Source organism: Malus domestica, chromosome 10, assembly GCF_042453785.1.
Source record: "Malus domestica chromosome 10, GDT2T_hap1".
Taxonomy (NCBI): domain Eukaryota; kingdom Viridiplantae; phylum Streptophyta; class Magnoliopsida; order Rosales; family Rosaceae; genus Malus; species Malus domestica.
Genome location: NC_091670.1, coordinates 4,675,240 through 4,699,597, shown reverse-complemented (window position 1 = coordinate 4,699,597; position 24,358 = coordinate 4,675,240). Strand labels below are relative to the sequence as shown.

At 37.8% G+C, this 24,358-nt stretch overlaps 3 protein-coding genes, 1 long non-coding RNA gene and 1 pseudogene across 4 annotated transcripts; all 5 read left to right on the top strand.

The window, feature by feature from the left end:
• Positions 1-400: 400 nt before the first annotated feature.
• LOC139188489 (uncharacterized) lies at positions 401-3,052 on the top strand. The gene is made up of 5 exons (XR_011571968.1): positions 401-591; positions 675-834; positions 940-1,008; positions 1,707-1,765; positions 2,753-3,052. It is a non-coding gene; the product is annotated as an uncharacterized lncRNA (long non-coding RNA).
• A 461-nt stretch (positions 3,053-3,513) lies between these two features.
• Positions 3,514-5,197, top strand: LOC114827508 (SKP1-like protein 1A). Its single transcript, XM_029109378.2, has 2 exons — positions 3,514-4,095; positions 4,786-5,197. The coding sequence occupies exons 1-2, from the start codon at positions 3,802-3,804 to the stop codon at positions 4,957-4,959; spliced, it is 468 nt and encodes a 155-aa protein (XP_028965211.1). The 5' UTR covers positions 3,514-3,801; the 3' UTR covers positions 4,960-5,197.
• Positions 5,198-8,521: 3,324 nt separating this feature from the next.
• Positions 8,522-11,844, top strand: LOC103424907 (disease resistance protein Roq1-like; annotated as a pseudogene).
• Positions 11,845-12,129: 285 nt separating this feature from the next.
• LOC139187497 (TMV resistance protein N-like) lies at positions 12,130-12,708 on the top strand. Its single transcript, XM_070806086.1, has one exon. It carries the CDS (start codon positions 12,130-12,132, stop codon positions 12,706-12,708), a length of 579 nt encoding a protein of 192 aa, XP_070662187.1.
• Positions 12,709-22,215: 9,507 nt separating this feature from the next.
• On the top strand, positions 22,216-24,012 carry LOC114827346 (3-ketoacyl-CoA synthase 13-like). The gene has a single exon (XM_029109088.2). It carries the CDS (start codon positions 22,247-22,249, stop codon positions 23,699-23,701), a length of 1,455 nt encoding a protein of 484 aa, XP_028964921.2. The 5' UTR covers positions 22,216-22,246; the 3' UTR covers positions 23,702-24,012.
• The last annotated feature ends 346 nt before the right edge of the window (positions 24,013-24,358 follow it).

The following is a 24,358-nucleotide window of genomic DNA, read 5'->3' as shown; positions in this document are numbered from 1 at the left end:
GTGGCAGATTCGTCACATAAGATTCTGGTGTAACTATTGAGAATTAAATTGGATTCGACTTGATAAGGAACCAAGGACGACTTTGGATTGGAAAAAGAAGGTCCTGAGAATTAAGACAGAGTAAGTAGTAAAAGCTTTGTGAAGGAAATCATTCAGTAGAAAAGTATGTGGGAGAAAGAGAATCGGATGAGAAAGATTTACCCGAAGCTATTGTTGGAGTATGGTTGATTTAGTTGGTTGCTGGAATTTCGGGGACGAAATTCTATAAGGAGGGAAGATTGTCACAGCCCGTCCCGGAATTTTAATTCCGAGGACATGAAAAGACGAAAATGCCCTTAAACGGGACTAAGGGGCGAAAATTTAACAATTTGGATTGAGTTGGACACGTGGGATCCCCACACCCCTCAATCCTCTCCCTATTTTCTGCATACTGTCTCTCTCTCCTCCCTCACGAATCTCTCTCTCTCTGTCACTCTTCTTCTCCGTTCGAACAAACCAACCACAAAACAACCTTAAACTTCCACCAACGACGGAGTTAAGACTACCATCGAACTCCTGGAGACTCCACGATCACGTAGACACCAATTTCAGGTAAGTTTTACTTCGGAAAACCTAGATTCTAAACTCCCCGTGAAAGTGCACTGTTCATGATCTTCGAATTGACTTTGTTTTAGGACAATCCAAGCTCACAGTGAGCTTAGTGAGGTTCCAAGGAAGCTCGGAGTGCTTCGTTGGAAGTTTTTGGACGTAAGAACACGGAGATCGATAAGTTCAAAGTTTGGCCGGAGCTTTCGAGGCATTTTCCGGCGAATCCCCGGCGAGTTAGGCGTCGAGGTAGGTATCAATCTCTTCGTCTCGTCAAGTACTACAACTTTCCTTTTTGTTTCACTCAATTTCGTTGAGTATTGAAGAAGTTATACTCATTTGAAAAATACCCAGTTTCCGGCGACCTCCGAGGCTTTCGAGGCAGTTTCCGGCCAAACTACGGCGAACTAGGTGTTGGGAAAGGTACCATTCTCTTTGTCTCTTCAAGGGCTACAACTTTCGTTTTTGAATCACTTGATTTCGTTGAGAAATGACAAAGTTATGGTAATTTGAAAAACTGCCCAGAAAACGGCCGCCGGAAAAACCAGTCCGGCGACCCAAGGAAGAAGAAGGTGCTACAGTAAAAAATAAAAATAAAAATAAAATTATTTTAAAAATATGTCGACGTCCGTGACGTCGAGTAGATCACCGTGGTATATTCATATACCCAAATTGAACACCGTATGAGAAAGTTATTGAAGATTGTTGGTTAGGTGTTCAAATAACGTTTTATAGTTTTCACATTTAGGTGAAAATGTGAATTGATGATCCGACCGTTGGATCGTCACCAAACTTTGATACGTTGTAATACGTAATATTTGAGGATTATTGGAACTTACGGATTGGGAATCCGAGTTACGGATCTTCCGGAATTGGAATTGTAAGTCCATAATATAAAATGTTAACCGTCACTTAGTTTTGGAAATTGACGGAGATCCGACCGTTGGATGGTAATGAAATTTTAGGATGTTGTCCTAGAGGTATAATGTGGACCTCTGGAAGTTATGGATTTAAAATCTGAGTGGCAGATCTTCCGGATCGATCTACGTAGTGACGTATTTTATATAAGTTATATATTCTATCGATATGAATTCTGAGGTTGGATTTGATTACTGTTCTAGGCGGCGATCGTCATGACGCCTTGATGTGTGGTGCTAGGGAGTTGTTGGACGAACTCCAGGTGAGTGGGCAGTTTTGTTTTCCGTATACATATATAATTGACGTTTCCCAGAAATTGAAAATGTTACGAAAGTATGCTTTAAATGCAAAGTATAAAAGTATGTTTTCAAATGCCATGAGTAGATTATATGAAAGATATGATTTGAGATATATTAGTTGAAATACCATGCTTAGAAGTATGTGAAAAGTATATAGAAATGTGAATCGAAATGCCATGCATGAAATGATATGAAAAGTATGAATTGAGATATGATGCATATGTATGAATTGGTGCTGTGGACGCACAGGTGAGTATCAGGTGAGTATATTACTGCTATGATGATGTTGAGATATATTGAGCTCATAACCTGCACCTTGGTATTAGTGCTTATTATTATTCACCGCATCGCATGCTCACCTTGGATCCAAGTAGATGCTAGTCGTACAGACCACCGGGGGTGGTTCCGACATGCCAGTCGTACAGACCATTAGAGGGGTTCCGACTGGTAGGTGACCTTAGATTATGTGCACAGATGATTGATGAGAAAAGCACTAGAGCATATTATTACACCATTAAGTCGTACAGATTACATTAGGTAATTCCGACTTATGTGCAGTGTAGTGCCGTACAGGTCATACTAGGTGACTCCGGCATGGCCGAACAGGTCACAGTTGGTGACTCCGGTTATATGAGATTTTGAGCTCTACATTCAGCCGTACAGGACCATTGTAGGGTCTCCGGTTGATTTCTTTCTTGCACCTGATATGATTATTGCTGATGCATTCATACTTAACTGTTGAATTTAGACATGGCATGGCATGATTGATAAAGATAAATGTTGAGATAGTAAAAATGAAGTTTTGATAATATATATGTATATTTATATTTTACATTTCTGGGAAAGTATACAGGTTTTACGGAGAGGGGTTACAACGTTTTGAGAAATGTTTGGATTTGGAAAAGAATTGTTTTACTGACCCACTCAATTTTGGTTTTGCGCCCCTCCAGGTTCATGAATCACAAAGGTGTGGTGACTACGAGGAATTCGACGGTGTTCTGACAGATTGGACAAAATTAGGACTCACTTTCGGGTGTATCAACTTAGGAATTGTATCTTAAAGCTTCCGTACTGTGCAAATGGTTACGTCACTCTCACGTGACGGCCAGCATGCCCTCCTTCGGGACGGGGTGTGTCACAAATAATTCAAAACCTGTCTCTAACTCTCTGATCCAATGATCCAAATAATTAAGTAATGTTAACAATTACATGTTAATTTTTTTTAAGTAATTAAGTAATGTTAACAATCACCATGTTTTATATTAGGATTATTTTATTATCAAATTGGATTATTCATTAAATTGGATTATTATCAAATTTGATTATTATTCATCACCATGTTTTATATTAGGATTATTTTTTTATGAAATTGGATTATTATTCATTAAATTAGATTATTATTCATTAAATTGGATTATTATCAAATTGGATTATTATTCATCACCATGTTTTATATTAGGATTATTTTTTTATGAAATTGGATTATTCATTAAATTGGATTATTATCAAATTGGATTATTATTCATCACCATGTTTTATATTAGGATTATTGTACTAATTCATTATATATAAATTATTATGATGTGTTTAGACTTCTTTCATTAATTACTACATATTTTCTACATTCACAATGTTTGTCAGCTAGCTATATAATCAACTTGATAATGCTAAATCCATCATGCAATGCATTTCTTTCCAATTTTTTGTGATAAACTAATAGATAATTGACTAAATAAACATCCTACAAAGTTTCAATAAAAATTTCCAAGTTTTTCTTACAATTTCCGTGGTTTCCATGTAATTTTTATCGATATCGATATTATCCCGATATTTCCATCGATATTTCCGTGTTTTCAAACTACCGATATTTCTGATATTACCGATATTTTCTTCCTTGCTCACTACGACCACAAACCAAAAGCTTTGGCTTTCTCCCTCTAAACCCCCTTTGAGTTTTCAAAACCGTCGTCGTTTCGAGACCATCGTTATCACCGTCACCATGTCGTCGTCGTCGAAGATCACCCTGCAGAGCTCCGACGGCGAGTCGTTCGAGGTCGAGGAGGCGGTGGCGCTGGAATCACAGACCATTGGGCTCGTGATCGAGAACGACTGCGCCGACAACTGTATTCCTTTGCCCAACGTCACCAGCAAGATCTTGGCCATGGTCATCGAGTACTGCAAGAGGCACGTCGACGCCGCCAAGCTCGACGAGAAGATCTTCGAGGACGATCTCGAGTCCTGGGATCAGGCGTTCGTAAAGGTGGACCAGGCTACGCTGTTTGATCTCATTAACGTATGTTAAAACCCTAATTTAATATTGAATTTCGAATTAATTCTTGTTCGCAATTGCTTTGTTTGATTCTAGGGTTTCGGAATTTGGGGATTAGTTAGGGATAGGGTTTTTGAATTGGGTATTGGGGTCAATTGTGTTGTTTTTAGGGATAGGGTTGCTGATTTAAGGGTTTTCTATGATGGTTTGGTATGCGATGCAATTCGATTATTTTTTTACTTTTGTTTCTGTTTAGGGATTTGTTTCAGTGGTTTCTGTGCGTTTGAATTGGTTGATTTTGTTGCTTTTGATGTTACTGTGCTTGTTCTGATTCTGCTTCTGCTTCTACTTCAAGTTTGTCTTGTGCTTCTGTTTGAAGTTGAGATAAAGAGGAATGTCTTCGTATTGAAATCTTTTGCCATTCGACGTTTACTTGTCTAAGTTGTCACTTGTTCAAGTTGTGATTAAGTTTGTTAATAAGAGAATGTGTTAATTTGTAGATTGGCTGAACAATTAACTAGTTTCCGTATCTAACATCATTGTTCAGTCTCTGGCGATGGTATTGTCAGTGTAATTGGTTTATGAATTACTACGTAAGCTTTTGCAGAAACTACAGTAATTTGATGTGTTGGCTTTCATTGTTTATGAGGGCGGCTGATTGCTGAAACTAGCATTGATTGTGTTTTTTTAATATGGTGATATTGGTATTGACAGGCTGCAGCCTACTTGAACATCAAGAGCCTTTTGGACCTGACATGCCAGGCAGTTGCAGACATGATCAAGGGTAAGACTCCAGAAGAGATCAGAAAGACCTTCAACATCAAGGACGAGTTCACCCTGGAGGAAGAGGAGGAAGTTCGTCGTGAGAACCAGTGGGCGTTTGAATGAAGTTTCTCGGTGATGGTCTTTTTACTTGGAACCTAGTGCTGGCATACCTATCATGTATTATAGTTAATCAGCTGACTTCTTTATCATTCTCTGTTTTTGAGTGCTTTTATCGGGAGTTGCAAGTCCTTTCAAATTGGAGATAAAAGTTGGATTCTGATGTTGGTAGTGGTTCTTCTACTACTGTCAATGCCATTGCCAGTTTTACTATTTCTGAATCAAAATCTTCTACTTCCATTAAGTTGGTTCTCACGTGGTTTGAATCAAGCTTGGTGTGTATGCCTTAGTTGTGTCCTTTTCTAGCCGAATGGGGATAACCATTTGATGGCAACTGTTGTGCTGCCCATGAATTTTGTGAATTTTCGAGTCCTTGGCTCCGAAAGACACAGAAGTGTTCGCAAAGATTTGGCTAGGGATCGTGGTTGGGGATACGGAGAGAGAACATAATAATAGGGAAGGGAAAGCGTTAAAGGGGGGACGAGAGGGCGGCAAAGGAAGAGAACAATATCGGAGAAGTGAAAACAAATGAGAATGATTTTTGGTTTTTCAGTTTTCTTGTGTCCCTTTCTTGTTACATTTCTTCTATATCTCTGCGACTATCATTCCTCAATTCCTTTAATTTTTGCTTAAGTTTGCATAAAAATGATTATGAAACTGGTTTTTAAGATACGATCACTTATGGCTTGTTTTACTATTTCGTAATCAGAATTGGATGAATTGAATTGAGCATGAGGAGGAACGTGACAAAGTTAGAATTAGTTTTGTCCAAGTTTTGTACTAAATTTTACATGATACCATGTATTGTTTACTACTTTTTTATTCATATGACATAAATTTAGACTCACATCAGCAATCATTTAACAGTCAAGTTGACATAAAATGTAACGATGTATGACATTGAAATGAAATAACAAGTACATGAATAAAATTGAAATGTGGTAAGGGCTGTGACTGTCATCTCCAGGATATGTGGTAAGGAAAGGTCCTTTGTTGAAAGCCTCTGCAAAGCTAAAACAGAGAGGGTACACGCAGTTCCCACTCCAATACTGCTATCTAGTATCTACTAATGTGTTTTAGGCATGAAATTGAATAGATTGGTACTTAGAGAGAGATGCTTCCCTTTGCCTCCTCTGTTTTTCCCCTGTTTTATTGCTCTGTCTTGCTATCTTGTCCAGCTGTGTGTGTTGTGAGTTTACCATCTTGACATTGCGATCGAGTTGTAAGGAATTTTAGTGAATTGAGTACAATTTTCCGCAAGGGGATGCTTGTTCTAATTAGTTAAGAGCGTTCATTCCCTCTGAAATGTCACTCGTATAAAAAACAAGAAGAAACTGAGATGTTGCCGGCTTGCAAATTGGAGGTGGCTAACATCCGATCTTGTGGGGTAGAATTGCCGGCCTCTATTCGGCTTCACTTAACAAAGTTGTGGATAAAGGAGAGATGGTGATTGTTTGACGGGCTGGGTTGGAAATAATATTTTCAATTTTCATTCAATAACTTTGAAATTGAATCAGATCAGATCACAATTTTCAATTTCAGAAATATCTGGAGTAATCTTGAATTTTTTTGGATAAGTTTATGTAAAATATAATATCAATGAACATAAGGTACTCAAAACCAACAATAAAATACAAAAGTTAATTATAAAATACTTAATTTGAGTGAATAACTATAAAAATCAATATTTCTGGAATTTTTTTTAATTTTTTTTTATCATAATAAGTTGGGATTTGGGAATACTTCGGAATATTTTGGATCAAAAATTTTAAATTCTTAAAATACCTAAATGCATTTCAAATTTTCAAACAATATTCGACGGATTCGGAATTTTTAGGTTTGGTAATTGGTATTGGTATTGTGGTTATGGGAGTGCATTTTTGCTCATGATCCTCAAATGGTGGTAATACTCACCACCCTATTAATTATCATTAGATGAATTTAAATTTTAAGATTTGTGTTTATCCACTAGATTTCGAAATTTAAACTCATCCAATGATGATAAATATGATGGTGAGTATCACCAACATTTGAGTGGGATTGAGCAAAAGTATTTTCAAATTTTGGTATTGCTTGGCTCCAGCTACTACTAGTTTAAACCATTTGGCTCCACTGAGTAGTAGATTCAGGATTCAAACTTTAGGGGTTCCAATGTTAAATACAAGTTTTTAGAATAAACAGAGCATCATTTTATTCACTAAGGCATTTTGTTAAACACTTGGTAGGCTTGTTGTCGTCAAACAAACCATGTTACCCATATATCAACACATATTGATATATGCCAAAACAATCTAATATAAAATAATTTGTCAAGTGTCATTAGCGCAACATGTCAAAATATGCCCTAGTAGCTACTACTTGTTGCCCTCCACTTGCTACTAATATCGTGTTTACCAAACCGGAATGGAGGTAGAAGAAAGGGAATTGAATTCCCATCCAAGTGATTCCGGTGTTTACCATAGTTTAGGAATGAAAAAATCAGTGGGCTTCACCCAAAATCAGTAATCGGATTCCTGATATTCCCAAAATCAAAATACTAACTTGAATGTGGTAATTGAATTCCGGAAGAAAGCCAGCATTTGGAATCAAACTTCTCTACCAAAATTGCCCTCCCCTCCCATCTACCTCCCACGATTCAACCACCCAAAGCACACACCCATCCCACCTTTAACCAACGCAGACCATCGCACCACCTCCCAGACTACCAAGACCTATCACCCACTGGTGAAGCTACAGAGGAACAAGGAGGGGCGACCGCCCCTCGGCTCATCTGAAATCGCCATTGAAAGTTCGGATTCCACCCCTCAGATCATTCGAACGGTAGGAAACTGGGTATGCTTCTGCGTTTATGGAAGGTTTGTTGCTTAGACGGAAAGAATGAGAAATAGCTAGAGAGATTGAGAGAGAGAGAGCTAGAGAGAACGAAGCGAAGAGGGACTGAAAAAAATAGAAAAAATAATGATGATGTACTCCGATGGTGTGCCAACCAATAGTTTCCCATGGGAATGGTTAATATTTTAATAAAACTATACATATATATGTGTGTGTGTGTGAGTGTGAAATTGTATTAAAAACTTATGAATTTTTCTATTATTTAGATTAAGGGTATTTTAGTAATCATATTAATTTTTATTCCAATTCAGGTGAATTAGTAAACAATTTATATGAATTTTGTTTTATTTTTACTCTAATTCCAAAACATTTAAGTAAACAGTTTTAATAGGAATCCGATTATGACTCTTCCTCAATCTAATTCCTCTATTTTGATTACGGTTACGTAAACGCGCCATAAGTTTAAATCAATTTGGCACCAATATCCAACCTGTAGCTACTACTTTTCCAACATGGAGAGCTGAACAGACTACCAGCAAAGTCAAGTTCAGTTGTCGTATCCTCCATTTCTCCTTCTCCAGAAAGGTATTCATTTTCCCTTGCCATCCACCATCTTCTTCTGCACACATATCTTAACTTACATTTTTTTTCCAGTTTCGAGTTTCAAAAATTTGGTATATCTGCTGCTCAACTTTTAATTACCAGATATCTCTGCTGCAGCCTGGGTCGGCTAATGACAATGACCGATCCAAGAGCCTCCGGGTCTGGTTCTTCTTCACCTCCCCAATGGAAGTACAACGTTTTCTTGAGTTTCAGGGGTGATGACACCCGCAAGAATTTCACAGGCCATTTATACGACAAACTGCTGTGGCGCAGCATCAGAACTTTTAAGGACAACCCAGAACTCGAAAGAGGCGCATCTATATCTCCGGAGCTCTTTCGTGCAATTGAGGAATCAAGGTTCGCCGTGGTGGTTCTCTCTCCGAACTACGCTTCGTCTTCCTGGTGCTTGGATGAACTTTCAAAGATTTTTTATTGCATGGAAGCAAGAAACACAATTTTGCCAGTGTTTTATGATATGGATTCCTCCTGTTTGGGTTAATATTTGAACATTGGGCTTGAACTAAGGAAAGCCCAAGGATGTCAATTAGAAAAGGAATTGCCCGAAGCCCAGCATTGAACCCAGAAGTGAATTGAAGCCTTTTATCCAAGATACAAGTCACATGGCTATAATGGAAAAGACAAGTGATGAAGACTAACCTACTACCAGCCAAATAACACTTCTGGTGGCACTTCTAGTAAAAAGTTAATGACTCACTACCCTCCATGTGCTTTTGGGTAAGAGCAAAAGTTACAGCAGTCAGGCTAAATTGTCTATAAAATGATGGAGAGACAACATAGACAAGGACACTCAACCAATCAAACAAACAAACATACAAACTCTGCTCTCAAGCCATATTTGCATCCAAAAGCTGAAATCAACACAGATTCAGTCCTTCTAGCGATAGTTCTTTAGAAAAGCTATCCCTTGCCTAGTTTAAAAGCTCTGATATCTTCCTCAGTGACGTAGTATCGATTCCCTCGAGTAAACTTGTTTACCATCCATCCCTTTTTAACATATAAACCCCAGTAAATTCAAAGAGAAGTGACTGCAAAAAGTTCAACCTTACCAAACAAGGTGAAATCTTGCCCGAAGCTCTTTGTTTGTTTTCTAAATTAGTAGATTTATTACTTAATGCATTCTCCAGCATGTATTCAAGTTATTCCCACATGTTTCTCTATTTTAACAGTACCATTTACATTTGGATCTGGTTAACTTGATAAATATGTTTCATTAAAAAGTAACTTGGAACCAGATAAATGACTTAAAAGGCTCTGGACTCCCTTCATTCAAACATGCAGGACTATGAACTAAAAGTCCTTGTTTACAAGGCAAGAAAAAGAATTAATGCAGACTTAACTCATCTGTGACAATCATTTGATAACGAGAAGTCTGAGTAACTTGAGGCGTAAGTAATCAACTTAAAACATACTTGTTCTATATCTGCTATACTGAGATAGCAGTGGCATGCCTAGCACTTGGTTAGTTTTGATTGCGAGTTTCAAGACCTATACATAAGGCCCTACAAAGGCACCTTTCAGAACTAACTTTGTTCTCTTCTTGTAACACATCAACGAGTAAGAGCCTTCAGAACTAACTTTGTTCTCTTCTTGTAGCACATCAACAAGTAAGAGCCCGACTATGTATCCAAAGTGTTATTCCCTTGGGGAACTGTGCTGAGGTCCAGAGACCTTCTCTAGAGAAGTCTTTGCCCGAACACCTCCTATGTCCGAAAACAAATGGGGACTTTCACGGAAGCCTTTGACAGGCATGAAGAGAACTTTCAGGAGGATTCAGCAAAGGTGCGGCATTGGAGAGTTGTTTTAACAAAATTGGGGAATCTTGCTGGATGGGCTTCAAAGGACAGGTAACACCCTGAACCAATTAACCAATCAGTCCTATAGTAGTAACGCATTAAAGGTTTCGTTCTTTACAGTTTTCTTTTTCTTTCGTGTGGATATGAAACGGAACTTACAAATGAAATTGTGGAAACAGTGTGGAACAAAGTTCGTCCCACATTCACATTGAGTTCTAGAGAGAAGTTTGTGGAAATTGATTCTAAAATAGAGCAACTAGATATGCTTTTAGACGTTGAGGCCAATGACGTCCTTGCTGTAGGGATATGGGGGATTGGTGGGATTGGTAAGACAACCATTGGAAGGCTACTCTATGAGAGAATTTCTCATAGATTTGAAGTTTGCACCTTTCTTGCCAATGTTAGGGAGGTGTCGGCGAAACATGGTATTGTTAATCTACAAAAACAACTTCTTTCCCCAATTTTGAAGGAAAAATTTACACAGGTTTCGGGGTATTATGGTGGAAGCATGATGATAAAGAATTGTTTATGGAATAAAAAGGTTCTTCTTGTTCTTGATGATGTGGATCAATTTGAGCAGTTGGAATTATTGGTTGGAGACAAACGCTGGTTTGGTGCGGGGAGTAGAATCATCATTACAACTAGGGATCTACGTTTGTTGGTCTCACGTTGAGATCAAACAATTTGACCTTATGGGATTAAGTGAAGATGAAGCTCTTCAGCTGTTTAGTTGGCATGCCTATAAAAATGATCCGGATGGCGAATATCTGGAGTTGTCAAAAGCTTTTGTTAAATATTCTGGCAAACTTCCTTTAACTCTGAAAACTTTGGGAATCTTTTTGTGTGCAAGAGATCGAGGTGCATGGATAAGTACATTGGATAAACTAAAGAAAGATCCCGAAGAGACAACTTTTAAAACGCTTCTAGTAAGTTATGACGGACTAGATGACATGACGAAGAATGTTTTTCTTGATGTGGCATGCTTCCATAAGGGGAATGACAAGGATCCAGTAATTGAAATACTTGACAGCTGTGACTTTCCTGGACATATGGGATAGATGTTCTTGTTGAGAAATCGCTTTTATATATTTCAGGCAAGAATGTGGAGATGCATGATTTGGTACAGGAAATGGCATGAAAATTGTTCGTAGAAAGTCTAAAGAGCCTGGACGACGTAGTCAATTGTGGCTTCGTGAGGACATTTTTCATGTATTGAAGAATAATACGGTAAGAAATTATGCAGAAATGTCGAGCTTAGATATACAGCACTATAATTTCTTCTAAAACGCTATAGGAATTGGTCATGGAACTAATTTCTGCTTTATTTTTTCATCAAGGAACAAAAGATATTGAAGGCATAGTATTACACTTGCCGAAGCGTGAAGAAGCACACTGTAATTTTGAAGCGTTCTCTAAGATGTATAATCTGAAGATGATCCAATTTAATCTTTTGTTCCTTTCTCCTGGCTCTGAAGTTCTTCCTAATTCTTTAAGATTTCTGGAGTGGAGATATTATCCATCCAAATCTCTACCACCAAGTTTTGAACCGGATTCTCTTACCGTACTTAGTTTGCCTACTAGTGAAATTGTTCAACTTTGGAATGGAAGAAAGGTACAATAATGGAGTATGTATATAGACGTATTTATGTTTGCATTTTTACAACCTTTTTATAAATCAAGGGTTTTTAATCTAATCACCACTTGCTATTATTCTGCAGCGCTTGTCCAATTTGAAACATATGGATCTTAGTTTCTCAAAACTAATCAGGACCCCAGATTTCACAGAAATTCAGAATCTTGAGAGGTTACTACTTGAAGATTGTTACGATTTAATTGAGATCCACCCATCCATTGCAGCTCTCAAAGGCTTAAGATTTTGAACTTTAAAAATTGTCTGAGTATGAAGAGTCTCCCAAGTGAGATAGCAATGGAGTCTCTTGAATTTCTGAGTCTCTCTCAATGTGTCAATCTGAAAAAGATTCCGGAGTTTGTCGGAGACGTGAAATATCTGTCACGTCTTATTTTAAGTGAGACTGCTATTAAGGAAATACCTCCATCAGTTGGATGTCTGATTGGCCTTGTTGAACTACATCTAGATGGTTGTCGAAGTCTCTTGTGTGTTCCAAGTGTCATTTCTAATTGCAAGTCTCTTAAACTTCTCAATATGTTAGGGTGCTCAAAACTTAGCAAACTCTTCGAAAGCTTGGGAGTGATGGACTGTTTGGAGGAACTTGATTTGAGTCGAACTGCATTAAAAGAGTTGCCATCTTCACTTGTTCATTTGAAAAATCTAAAAAAGTTATCTGTTTCTGGATCTCCTGCATCATGGTATACTTTTGGGATTTTTAAAAGAAGGATTCCCCACTCTTTGGGTTGTTCGGTTTTCAGTTCTTCAAAAGGCTTATGTGCTTTGAAGGTATTAGATCTGAGAGACTTGAATCTTTGTGAAGGAGCAGTTCCAGAAGATATTGGCTACTTGTCCTCTTTAGAAGAATTAAATTCTTAGTGGAAACAATTTTGTTACCCTCCCTGAAAGCATTAGACGGCTTTCTAAGCTTTCAGTATTATATTTGGAGAATTGCAAGAGCCTTCGCCAGTTGTCAGTTCTTCCATTAAATGGCACATTATATGTATTCACATATGATTCTACTTCCTTAAGCATGTTGTCAGTTCCACCACCAAAGTTGGGCCTCTACGCCAATCTGTTAGAATTTTCCTTCAGGTGCTGTTAATTGCTCTGGTCTAGTAGTTGACAATCATGGTTGTAACGGTATCATATTTTCGGTGCTAAGGTGATTGCCTCAGGTATTCTCTCTCTCTCTCTCTCTCTCTCTCTCTCTTGTTTGATATAATTGTTTCTATGGTCCAGGGAATTTCTCGATCTGTCAAGCAATTCTATACGGTAATTCCAGGAAGCTATATTCCTGAGTGGTTCGGTAATTAATGTCACGCCCCAATCCCGATCTACGTCTAGGATCGACACGTGACGTCATAAAAAATCCGTATATCTAACATACTCCGTCTCCGGGATATGTACCAAGCTCAATCATGCCTCGAATTTGCGTAGTAATTTTTTTCGTATACTTTATGGCTGCATCTAACCTCCTCGTTAGACTGCTTATGTATCCTCAATATGGATCAAGTCATTCGTAGTTCACCATTCACAAAATCAAACATTTATCCCACTTAGTTCAAGCAGAAGAACATAACATTTCTCAATCATTTAATATAACATGATAGCATGAAATTCCTGGGCTTAGGCTACATAACAAACCCTCATGAAATCATGATTTCCCTTCCATCCAACATATAAATCATTATGTCTCATCATGATATCACAATTCACAACATATATCATATTTAAGAACCAACAAAACACAAAACCATCCTCTAGCCACATTAATTAATTAATTTGATCAAAGTAATAACAATCATTTCCATATCTTCTAAATTCATACCTTATGAAATCATAATCGAATCGTAGAAAATCCCAAAGGAGTCACCTAGAGGTCCAACATCCTTTCTAACTCAATTCACAAGATTCTCGAAACCATTGACACAAATATATAGAAAACTAAGGCTAGAGTGTCACAGTTATGCCAAGCCTACTTCTCCAAATAATGGGATTTCAGACCACTTTACGAAATCCAACAAGCTCGGGTTCCGGACCACTAAATGGAACCAAACTAAATATGATCGCCTATCAAATGTACCAAGTACAACTAAGCATCATCACCTCTAGAATGTGTATGGTCTCCCATCGCAGATATACCAAGCAGAACCATAGGCATAATCTCATCGTGCAGACAGTGATCACCTATCGCGGATATACCAAGCATGATCACCCCTAACAGTCCCCCATCGCGGATATACCAAGAAGGATTGTTTCATATAACTCTAGGTAGTGATCACCCATTGCAGATATACCAAGCATGATCACTCATGGCATACGTATGGTCCCCCATCGCGGATATACCAAGCAGGACCATCCATGTACCACTACTACATGGTGCGGTCTCATCATCACACATTATACCCAATTATACGTATACACGCAATCATATCCAAATAATTATCAAACAATAATTATATCCCATAATTGTCATAACATTCATCGTAATTATCATTCACATTATTAAAAAGATAATTAAACACATATATCACAAACACCATCAGTACACAAGCCAAATCATATGTAATAAGCATAGGTCTATGGCTAAATATATAAAAAGCACATTTCAATAGAAATCATATTTATAAGACTAAATCATATTCATAAATGATACCAATATAAGAAATTAAGATAATAATCATATCTCATATATTCAAGTCACTATCTAACCAATATAGGCCCACTAGACTTCAATTAGTCCCGTAGTACTAATTTTATTATTTAAAACGTTTCGAGACATGTTGACCACAAGTCAACTCTCGGTCAACGATAGGGTCCACAACTCTACGTAATTCGATCATGAAGATCCACATCGGATTTCTGATCCATAACTTCCCAAAGTCCACATTATGCTTCTAGAATAACATACTAAAATTTCATTATGATCCAACGGTCGAATTGTCGTCAATCACACAAACAAGTGGTGGTCCAATTTGATCACCATACCAAACAATTGAATTTCGGGAAACCGAGCTAGACATAGGTTCACATGGTCACTAGAAGGTATTTGGTACTTAGACAACACTCGTGGATGATCCCACGCACCGCCACATGCAATGGTAGCCAAGGTGGAGGGTTTAGAAACCCCGAATTTTCAACATTAACTAAATGAGCTCAAATTTACATGGTAGCTAGAGCTCAACAAGGGAAACACTTTTCACAACTAGGACAATGATAAATTCTAACCAGAAATCGTCCAAATTCACCGGAGAAAACCGGATTTCTAGGGTTCTAAACACCCAACTCTAAAATGAATACGAAAGCAAAAACTAAGCATACCAACTTGAAGATTATGAAGAGTAGATGAAGTTTCATACCTTACTCAAAGGAAATGGTTGCCGGAATCACCATAAAAATGATAAAACCGCTGGAAAAGTCGTGGGCTTTGTGGCTTCGAATTGCAAAGATGGAAAAGAAAATAGGAAATCTAACACTACAGAGATGTAGGGCTCGTCAAGAGATTTCCATGGACATCAAGATCACCCAAAACGGAGCTCGGACGAAGGAGATACAAGTGGGTCAAGTTAGTGGGTTAACGAGTCCATCCCCCCCCCCCCGCCCCCCAAAAAAAAAGGGGTTAGAATCAGATCCCTTCCCTTTTTTTTTTTTTTTTCTTTTAAGAACCTCCCTCCTTTCTAATTGGTGCCTTCCTCTTTTTTTTTTCTCTGAATGGTCCATCAACAACTAATCTAATTGGTCCTCAACTTTGATTGGTTACCATTCCCACAAGTTGGGAGTTTTAATTAATTTATAACCTATAGTTAGTAAAACGATTTCAAACGTCCGTAACTATACCGTAATAATCCGGACTCGCTAACAGTTTTCGCCTATGCGTTTGTGGTTTCGAGCTCTATTCGAAAACGTTACTTGTGACCTTGAAAGGTCAACAAGTAAATAATAATTTTCCAAATTTCACTCTTCGTAACTAATTTAATTGAAATCTAAATTCAAATAACCTTTGGTCTAGCTCCACTAGTGGTTCAAACTCGTATTTAGTGATAATTGAACTTAAGACCTCTCACTTACAAATGAAGAGGAATATTATTAAACCATAGTGTTAAGTGACAGTTTAATAATTAGATTTAAGAGCTCAAATTATAAATTTTGTTAATTAACCATTTGTGGTTTTTTATTTTTTAATTAAAGCGCTTTAAATTTTGATTGATGTGCTTCCACTTTTATCCATGTCATTTTTCTAATTTGCAATTCAATATTTTTACACATAACAGCTTTGTACGTACTAAAATTGGGATATCACAACATACCAGTAGCATGGTATGTACCAAGGAAGGATTACATGACGTACCAAAATTAATATTTGATAACGTACTAAAATACAAATACATACGCAAATTAAAATTACACAACGTACCAATAATACCAAATTATTGGTACGTTATATTTATGTATATTTGCATAAATATATCATTTCTAATAATTATATGTCAACAGAATTTTTTTTTTTTTTAGAATTTTAAAAACCTAGCTTGTTATATGAATAACAAAAAAATTATTTTGAGCTTGTTATTTGAATAACAAAAAAATTATTTTGAAGTGAAATTATTATAAAATAAGATTTATCAACTAGAATTTAGGAGTTTTGTAATAATAATTACACCTCTTTTTTAAGACATCGATATTTTTACACTTAGGGGAGGAAGAGTTTGGCTAAACCAGATAATAGGCAACGTAATTTGGTATCGAATTCGTCATCCACGAGATTCGAACCTAAGACCTCTCACTTCTAAGTGAAGAGGAATACCATCAGTGTCACATCCCGACCTGGGCCCCCACCACATCCCAGGCTCGACTCCGCCGTAGCACGATATTGTCCGCTTTGGGTCCCAACCATGCCCTCATGGTTTTGTTTCTGGGAACTCACATGAGAACTTCTCAGTGGGTCACCCATCATGGGATTTGAGATTGCTCTTGCGCAAACTCGATTAACTTTGGAGTTCCGATGGAACCCGAAGTCAGTGAGCTCCCAAAAAGCCTCGTGCTAGGAAGAGATGGGCATGTACATATAAGGCTTAGAGGATTCACTCCCTTGGACGATGTGGGATCTTACAATCAGACCGTAGTACTAAATGGCAATAATAATTAAGCTTTAAATTAGCTAGTAAATTAAATATTATGAAGAAAAAATTAATAAAAGAATGTTTGATCAAAAGTCTTAAAGCTACAAATATTTGATTTAAAAAATACAAAAATGAGGCATCTATATTAAACCGCTCATTTGCAAATATACTCTTCGGTTGGAATTACAATACAATACAATTCTTCTCTATAGCAATACTGTTAATCATATTATTAGGACATGAAGATTATGTCAAGCCCCCTAAGGTGGACTCCAAAGTTCATATTAATAATAATGAATATAATGTAGAATACTCTCTTAATTATATTCAATAGGCTACGCAGAGATTTATGAATCATATTTTAGAGCATTCTCATTCTTTTCCGAAAGTAGAGATACCTTGCTATACACTCGCATGTCTCTACGAATAATTCTAATACCCAGCAGTGCGTGGAAAAAAACCTAGAGTTATGATGCATCGTCAAATGATAAAAAAAATAAAAATATATATAAAATTAAATTAAAAAACATCTCCATAAGACAAAGACAATTGTGGTGTCATATGTCTAAGGACTAATTGCATTATTGTAACTTTAGAGTTTCTTATTTGACATGTCAGTAAAGACTTTCATATAAGAACTCTCCATTGATCACATTTAGTGAACTTATTCTCTATTGATCACCTACATACATATCTTAGTGTCTTTCACACCAATGACTTGAGACTATTCACTCTCTCAAGATAGAAAACATAGTATGTACTTATCTTATCAAATTGTCAATGTCCAATTTGCAATCTTATAACCAGGAACGTTTAGGATATGTGTATGAAAAAGAAATGTCTTATAAAGCTAACCTCTTTAGATTAAATTCTCTCAATTACATATTCATTGAACTTATTATTTATGCATATAACATTTAATAAGACAACTTTAAACAATAATCTTTGCCCTTAGATTAAACTATATTAGTTTAATATATAAAATATCTGTAAGTATCATCTTATGCTTGCCTTTTAAAGTACATATCCAACACATCGTGCCCACACACAATACAGACAACATGCCGGCACCTTGCCTAGATATGCCATGTCAACAAACTTGCCCACTATGCCTTTCCAAAAAAGGTTGGAGAAAGCTTACTAAGCACAAATATTTTGTTGCGCAAAATGCTTCCTTAATTAACCCAGCTATTGCAAACTTGGAGCCCAAAGAGTTCTAAAAGGGTGCGTTTGGTACGTGGGATGGGACGGAACGGAGTGGGACGGACGTGTTCCGTCCCACGTTTGGTGCGCTAAAATTATGTGGAACGTGCGTTCCACGGAACGAAAATGGGTTAGATTTTGGTTCCCCCTCCCCCTGGAACGGGTTTTTCCATCCCGTGGGACACAAAATTATATTTTTTTGGACAACAATACCCCTCTTATTTTTCATTAATTACATTGTCTACCTCCCTTTCTCTTCCGTAACCTCCCTCTCTTCTACCCTTGTCTCTCTCGTAGCCCTCCTCTTCTTCCACCACAAACCCAGTAACCCAACTCCTGACCCAATCCCAGCAAACCCATCCGACGACGTCACCATAGCAAACCCTCTTCTTCTCCGGCGCCGTCTGGCGTCACGAACATGACCCGCATCTCGTCATCTCCGTCCGTGTAAGCGAGGTAGATTTGATTCGAAACACGACCCGATTTGAAGCTAAGCTTGTCATTAGAGGTGGCGAGCAGGTGGGCGATGCTGGGAAGGGGGTTGTGGTCCTGGTTGAGGTGGTTGGGGTCGATCTCGGACTCGTTCCAATGGAAAATCCGGAAGGAGTAGTTGAATCGGAGATTGACCAGAGGGAGGGAAATGGAGTCCGACCCAGATTTCCATGTGGGGGCGGAGGAGAGGAACTTATAGTCTATAAAGTTTTCGTGGTGGGAGGAAGAGGGCGAGTAGATGCTGAGCCAGTAGAGTCGGGAGGGCGAGTCGATGCCAGACCATTGGATTAGGACGGAGTCGCCCAATTTGGAGAAGGAGGTTAGGGAGAGAGAGAGTGAAACAATTTGGTGGGTCGGAGGGAAGAAGGTGTACAAACAAGGCTAAGTTTGTCATTTAACACGAAATACGAACCGTTCCGTCCTATGCATACCAAACATAATACGAACCTCTATTTCGTTTCGTTCCGTTCCGTCATGTCCCGTCTGCGTACCAAACGATACCAAAGGAATAGATCTTCCTCTATCTTGATCTATCACACATGGCAGATCACCATAATGATCTTCCACCTACTTCACGCTCACATCTGAAGGAAAGATTCGAAAGGCCGTAAGATTGCCTGCCAAACACTAATCAAAGGCCTGCTTTGCTTTCAACCTCCGCAGACTTGGTGAAAACCTCCCGTCCTCGGAGAGTGAGCCACTATGCTCCTGCAAAAGTTACCTTGACAAAACTCAAATTTCTTTAAAGTTGCCATGGAAAACTGCCGCATAATTCCCGTCAAAGACAAAAGTATCGAAGGAAAGGCCCACAAGACTCTAATATATGTTGACTGTCATTTTTTACTGTTGTATACTTGACATTTTCTTTGAAAATACTTTTAGAAAGAAGAAATTTCAAGTGGCCAAATCGGTCCCACCTGCATCAGCCAAGCTAGCGCTCATGCGCCTGCCCAATTGTCAGTGCCCCTGCGCCTGCAACTATTGACGCCCCCACGCCTGCCTAAATGTCACTACCCCTGCACCAATTTACGAGATAGAATCCTCGTCAGATTTTCTTTATAAGGATCTCGAAGATCCTCTAATAATATTCGTTCAAAATTTACAATAATTTATGATTGAATGATATACCATGATTGTATGTAATTGAAGAATTGCAAGATCTTCACAAAAATGATCCTCACAAAGAGAATCTGACAAGGATCCTCTAACAAATTCAAATCCATCCTTGCGCGACATTTATCAGACCAATGTCGAAAGGAAGAAGATAGGGTGTGGTCATTCATTCCACTCATTCGCGCAAAGAAGAAGGAAGAGGAAGAGGGAAAATTTCCATAGTTAGGAACTTTCCTCGCTCGATTCTCTACGTAAATCCCGAAGTATCAGAGTAAAGATTATTCATCTCAAAGCCTTGTGAGTAGGAAAAATAGCGGTCTGCTTAACATGGGTTATTAGCTCAATAGGAAACATAGCAGTCTGCCTAACATGGTCTGCAGCCTTTACCTTCCAGCTGTCTGTTAAGAGTCTCTCCTATAAAATTCAAGTCGCATAAGAGATCCGTAATTGCAATTATTACTCATAATTCTATATGTTCTAGTTTCTCTCAAATTAATTCTGACTTAGACATTAAGGACCTTTTGACAGGACACCTTCCTCCTTTGCTCAAAGGTGCTCGTTAATTAGGCATGGTGTTTATTGTTTTACAGTTGTGATTTCATCTAACCAACCTTGAACGAAATTTTCATCCACTTTCAATGTTACATACTAAGGATAAAGCTATAGTTAATAACAAATAATTACATTGTTATTAATGTAACAAAGTTGGTGTTTATGTTCCGAAAACATCTTCAAATGAGATATAAAAATATTTAAATCAACAATAAAAGTAAGAAAAGATAACAATATTTTCCAATCAAGAAGTTTAATTTGACGTGGTATGACATGAAATAACATATCTCCCTTGCTACCAAATTTGATAGCAACTTCATATATCATTTAATTAATTTTTTTTATTTATCAAATCTGCAACTCTCCTTTCTCACTCTAATCTGAGAATCTCAGCCTCGGCCGCTAGTCCTTCCATTTTCTCAAAACCAAACCCATAAACCAACCTCTCTTACTTGAACCTCACGATCTCGGCCTCCGCAGTCTTCTCTCCATTAATCATTGGAAAGTCAATGATTCATAAATTTGAGTTCGCAATTTATGAAATCCAGAGAGAGGGAGAGTTAGAAAGAGACGAATGAGGAAGTAACTGGGGAGGAACCGATGATTGTGATTCAATTGGGAGGTGGAGCTCCGACGGACGTGAACGCAGTTGATGGAACCCAAGATTGTGAAGTGAGTTTAGCATCAGAGATTTGATTGAAGAAATGGCGGGAAGAGAGAGAGAGAGAGAGAGAGAGAGAGAGAGAGATTTGATTGAAGAAGTGGCGGGAAGAGAGAGAGAGAGAGTGAGAGAGAGAGAGAGTGAGAGGGAGATTGAATTGAAAAAGAAGCGGAAAAGTTGTTATGTTTAGTTTCAGGTGTGGAGGTGTGTGACTGATTTAACTCGTGAGATGAGAAATTGTAATGTCCAAGATGTTTTGTCTTTATGTTCAGTTCATCCCCAGATCCGAATAGATATAATTTGACGAGGATCCTTATCAATTATTTATATATGTAAAATTTAAAATATATAATTGAAATTTTGAAAAGAAAATAGTGTAATAAAATAAAACTTTAAAAGATGTTAAAGTATTATATAAATTATTAAATTCAAATTTTATGTTTAAATTTAACATCTCATTATGATATGCTCTTATTACACTGTCAAAGTAGGTGATCATGGATAAATGTGATTACAACAAAATGTTATTGTTTAAATGAAAAGGTATCGAACTAATATATTTTAAAGGCTAGAACAATTAATTCTTTCACACTGAGTTAATACATTACCAAATCCAACCACATCATGAATCCTTGAGTAATGACTAGTGTAGTGTGAGAATTGAAATCCCCACCTGCCTTCGTATGCTGCTACAGACTGGAAAGGTGGGGGTTGTTGGCAAGGTTTAATTAATTAATTTTGAAGCCAGTTATAATAATTAGATATGTATTTTCCAAGACTGTATCCATAAAGTCAAAGGGATTACGTATTTATCTGCGTATGTATACGGTATAACCCAGAAAAAGAGACAATAAATTTCATAAATGTTGATAAACGTGTTTTTTTTTATTAGTGACACATCATTTAATTTGTAACTTTAATCAATAAATTTAATTTTTCTAATATTACTCTTCCTGATGTATATCATCAGCAGAAACAAAACGATTAATTGTTCATTTCACTGAATTGGCTGTCTGTCGCTGCCTTTTCAGTTTTCATATTTTTATATAGGAAAATCAATTTTCCCGACTCGTTTATTCGTTTTTTCTTCGTATCCATCTCTGTTCATATTTGACCTTTAAATTAAGTAGATTAAAAGAGAGCTAAAAGATAAAAATACACATAAAGTCTGCGGTTAAAACAAAGTGCTAAAATCATATCCGTTCTATATAACCCCCTCTTCCCCCAATCTTCATTCACGGAGTTTGCAAAAAACAACATTTAGAAAACAAACATGAAGAAATCCACTTCAAATTTCAAATTCCACCAAGCCTTTTTCGTAGCACTTTTATTAACCACAACTCTCTTATCAATTAACATGCAGTCTAATTCAATCCGATCCAATCCAGTCCAATACAGTAACATCCTCCATTTTCTCTTCACCACCAACCCTACACTTTCATTGTCTTGCATTTGGTGCCTTTCGATTTCCATATTTTTCTACTACTACACCTCTCGTCCCAAGTCCATCTTCCTCCTTGATTTCTCATGCTTCCAACCAAACCCTAACCAAAAATGCAGCTACGCAGCCTCCGAGTCCTTCGTACGCAGGACGAATCGCTTCACCGAAGAAAGCGAAGAATTCATGCGTAAAATCTACCTCAAATCCGGCTTAGGAGACGAGACCTACGCACCCCCATTCGTCTTCGAATCAAACCCCGAAGCGAACTTGAAATATGCTCTAGATGAAGCTCAACAAGGCATGTTCTCATCCATCAACTCACTCCTTGCCAAAACCAACATCGACCCAAGTTGTATCGATTGCCTAATTGTTACATGCGGGAGCTTCTCTCCCATGCCCTCCCTCACATCCCTCATTGTCAACCGTTTCAAGCTCAAACCCGACGTAAAGACGTACAATCTAAGTGGAATGGGATGCAGTTCCGGAGTAATATCAATTGATCTAGCCGCCAATCTGTTGAAGCAAAGCAAAAAAATTGGTTATGCTCTTGTGGTCGTAACCGAGACTATTAGTTTGGATTGGTACTATGGCGATAACCGTCCCATGCTTGTAACCAATTGCATTTTTCGAGTCGGCTGTGCGACCGCATTGATCACAAACGACCCGAGTTGCCGCCGAGTTGCAAAGATGGAACTCGTTCACTCGCTTCGTACTCACCACGGAGCGAGTGATCGAGCTTATAAAGCCGCATTTCAAGAGGAGGATAACAAGGGCAATACCGGGTTTGCTCTTAATAAAGATTTAACAGCGGTTGCAGGCATGCATTTACTTGAGCACATCAAAATTCTTGCTCCCCGAGTCCTGCCACTGACTCAACTTGGTGTTTACGTGTACTCGGTCATTGGTTGTGCATTTTCAGGGGGGAAGTCGAAACCGATAGTCCCGGATTTCACCAAGGCATTTGATCATTTTTGTATTCACACGGGTGGGAAAGCGGTGATCGAGCAGGTTGGGCGGGTTCTGAGTTTGAGTGACGCGTTGACTGAGCCGGCTCGGATGAGTTTGCACCGATTCGGGAACACGTCGAGTAGTCTTGTATTTTATGAGTTAGCATATTTTGAGGCTAAAGGGAGAGTTAGGAAAGGAGATAGGGTTTGGATGTTGGCGTTTGGGACAGGGTTTAAGGTCGGAAGTCTTGTTTGGAAGGCAGTTTCGGATTTAGGGCAAGGTGGTGATGACAATCCATGGAGCGACTGTATTGATAGGTACCCATTGAAGTCATGGTAATTAATTATGATGGTTGATAGCTACTCACTGGTAGCAAGGGTTTCATATTATTTATTCTGAAATTTTGTTAAAGATTTGGCCATGGAGTTACTGCATTGATATATATAGATTGCGAATAATACAAGCACGAAAATGGACCATCTTTTCTTTGATTCAAGAAAAGGAAAAATAGAGAAGAAAAGGACTCTCTCCATCTTTGTCTACTGTTTAAGTTTATTTATACTGAATGAATGTAAGAGCCAATTTATAGCTCTGATTAAATGCGCAACCACTAGTGATTGACAATAATAAAATAAGTATTTCGTTCATAAGAGACCATTTAATAATATAAAAAAAATATTGATGGTTTGAAAAAAAATAAAAAAAATATTGATGCTATCACTATTGTCATGTGTTTGCCTTGTTTTATATTTTGAGAGCTCAAGTTAGGCTTGGCCTACTTCTTAGACGAGCACAATTATACGAGTTGAATTCGTGCGAGCTTAAAAAATTCGAGTCAATACCAAGCTCTAGTTGGTTATATGTTGATTGTGTAAATTTTTTTGTAGCTCAATAATGTTAGAGTATGACAATCTAAGACTATTTTGACCAGTTTGTTTGAGTTCAAATTCGTTAAGAAATATTTTAAATAAGGAGGATTACATGTTCTATTCCATA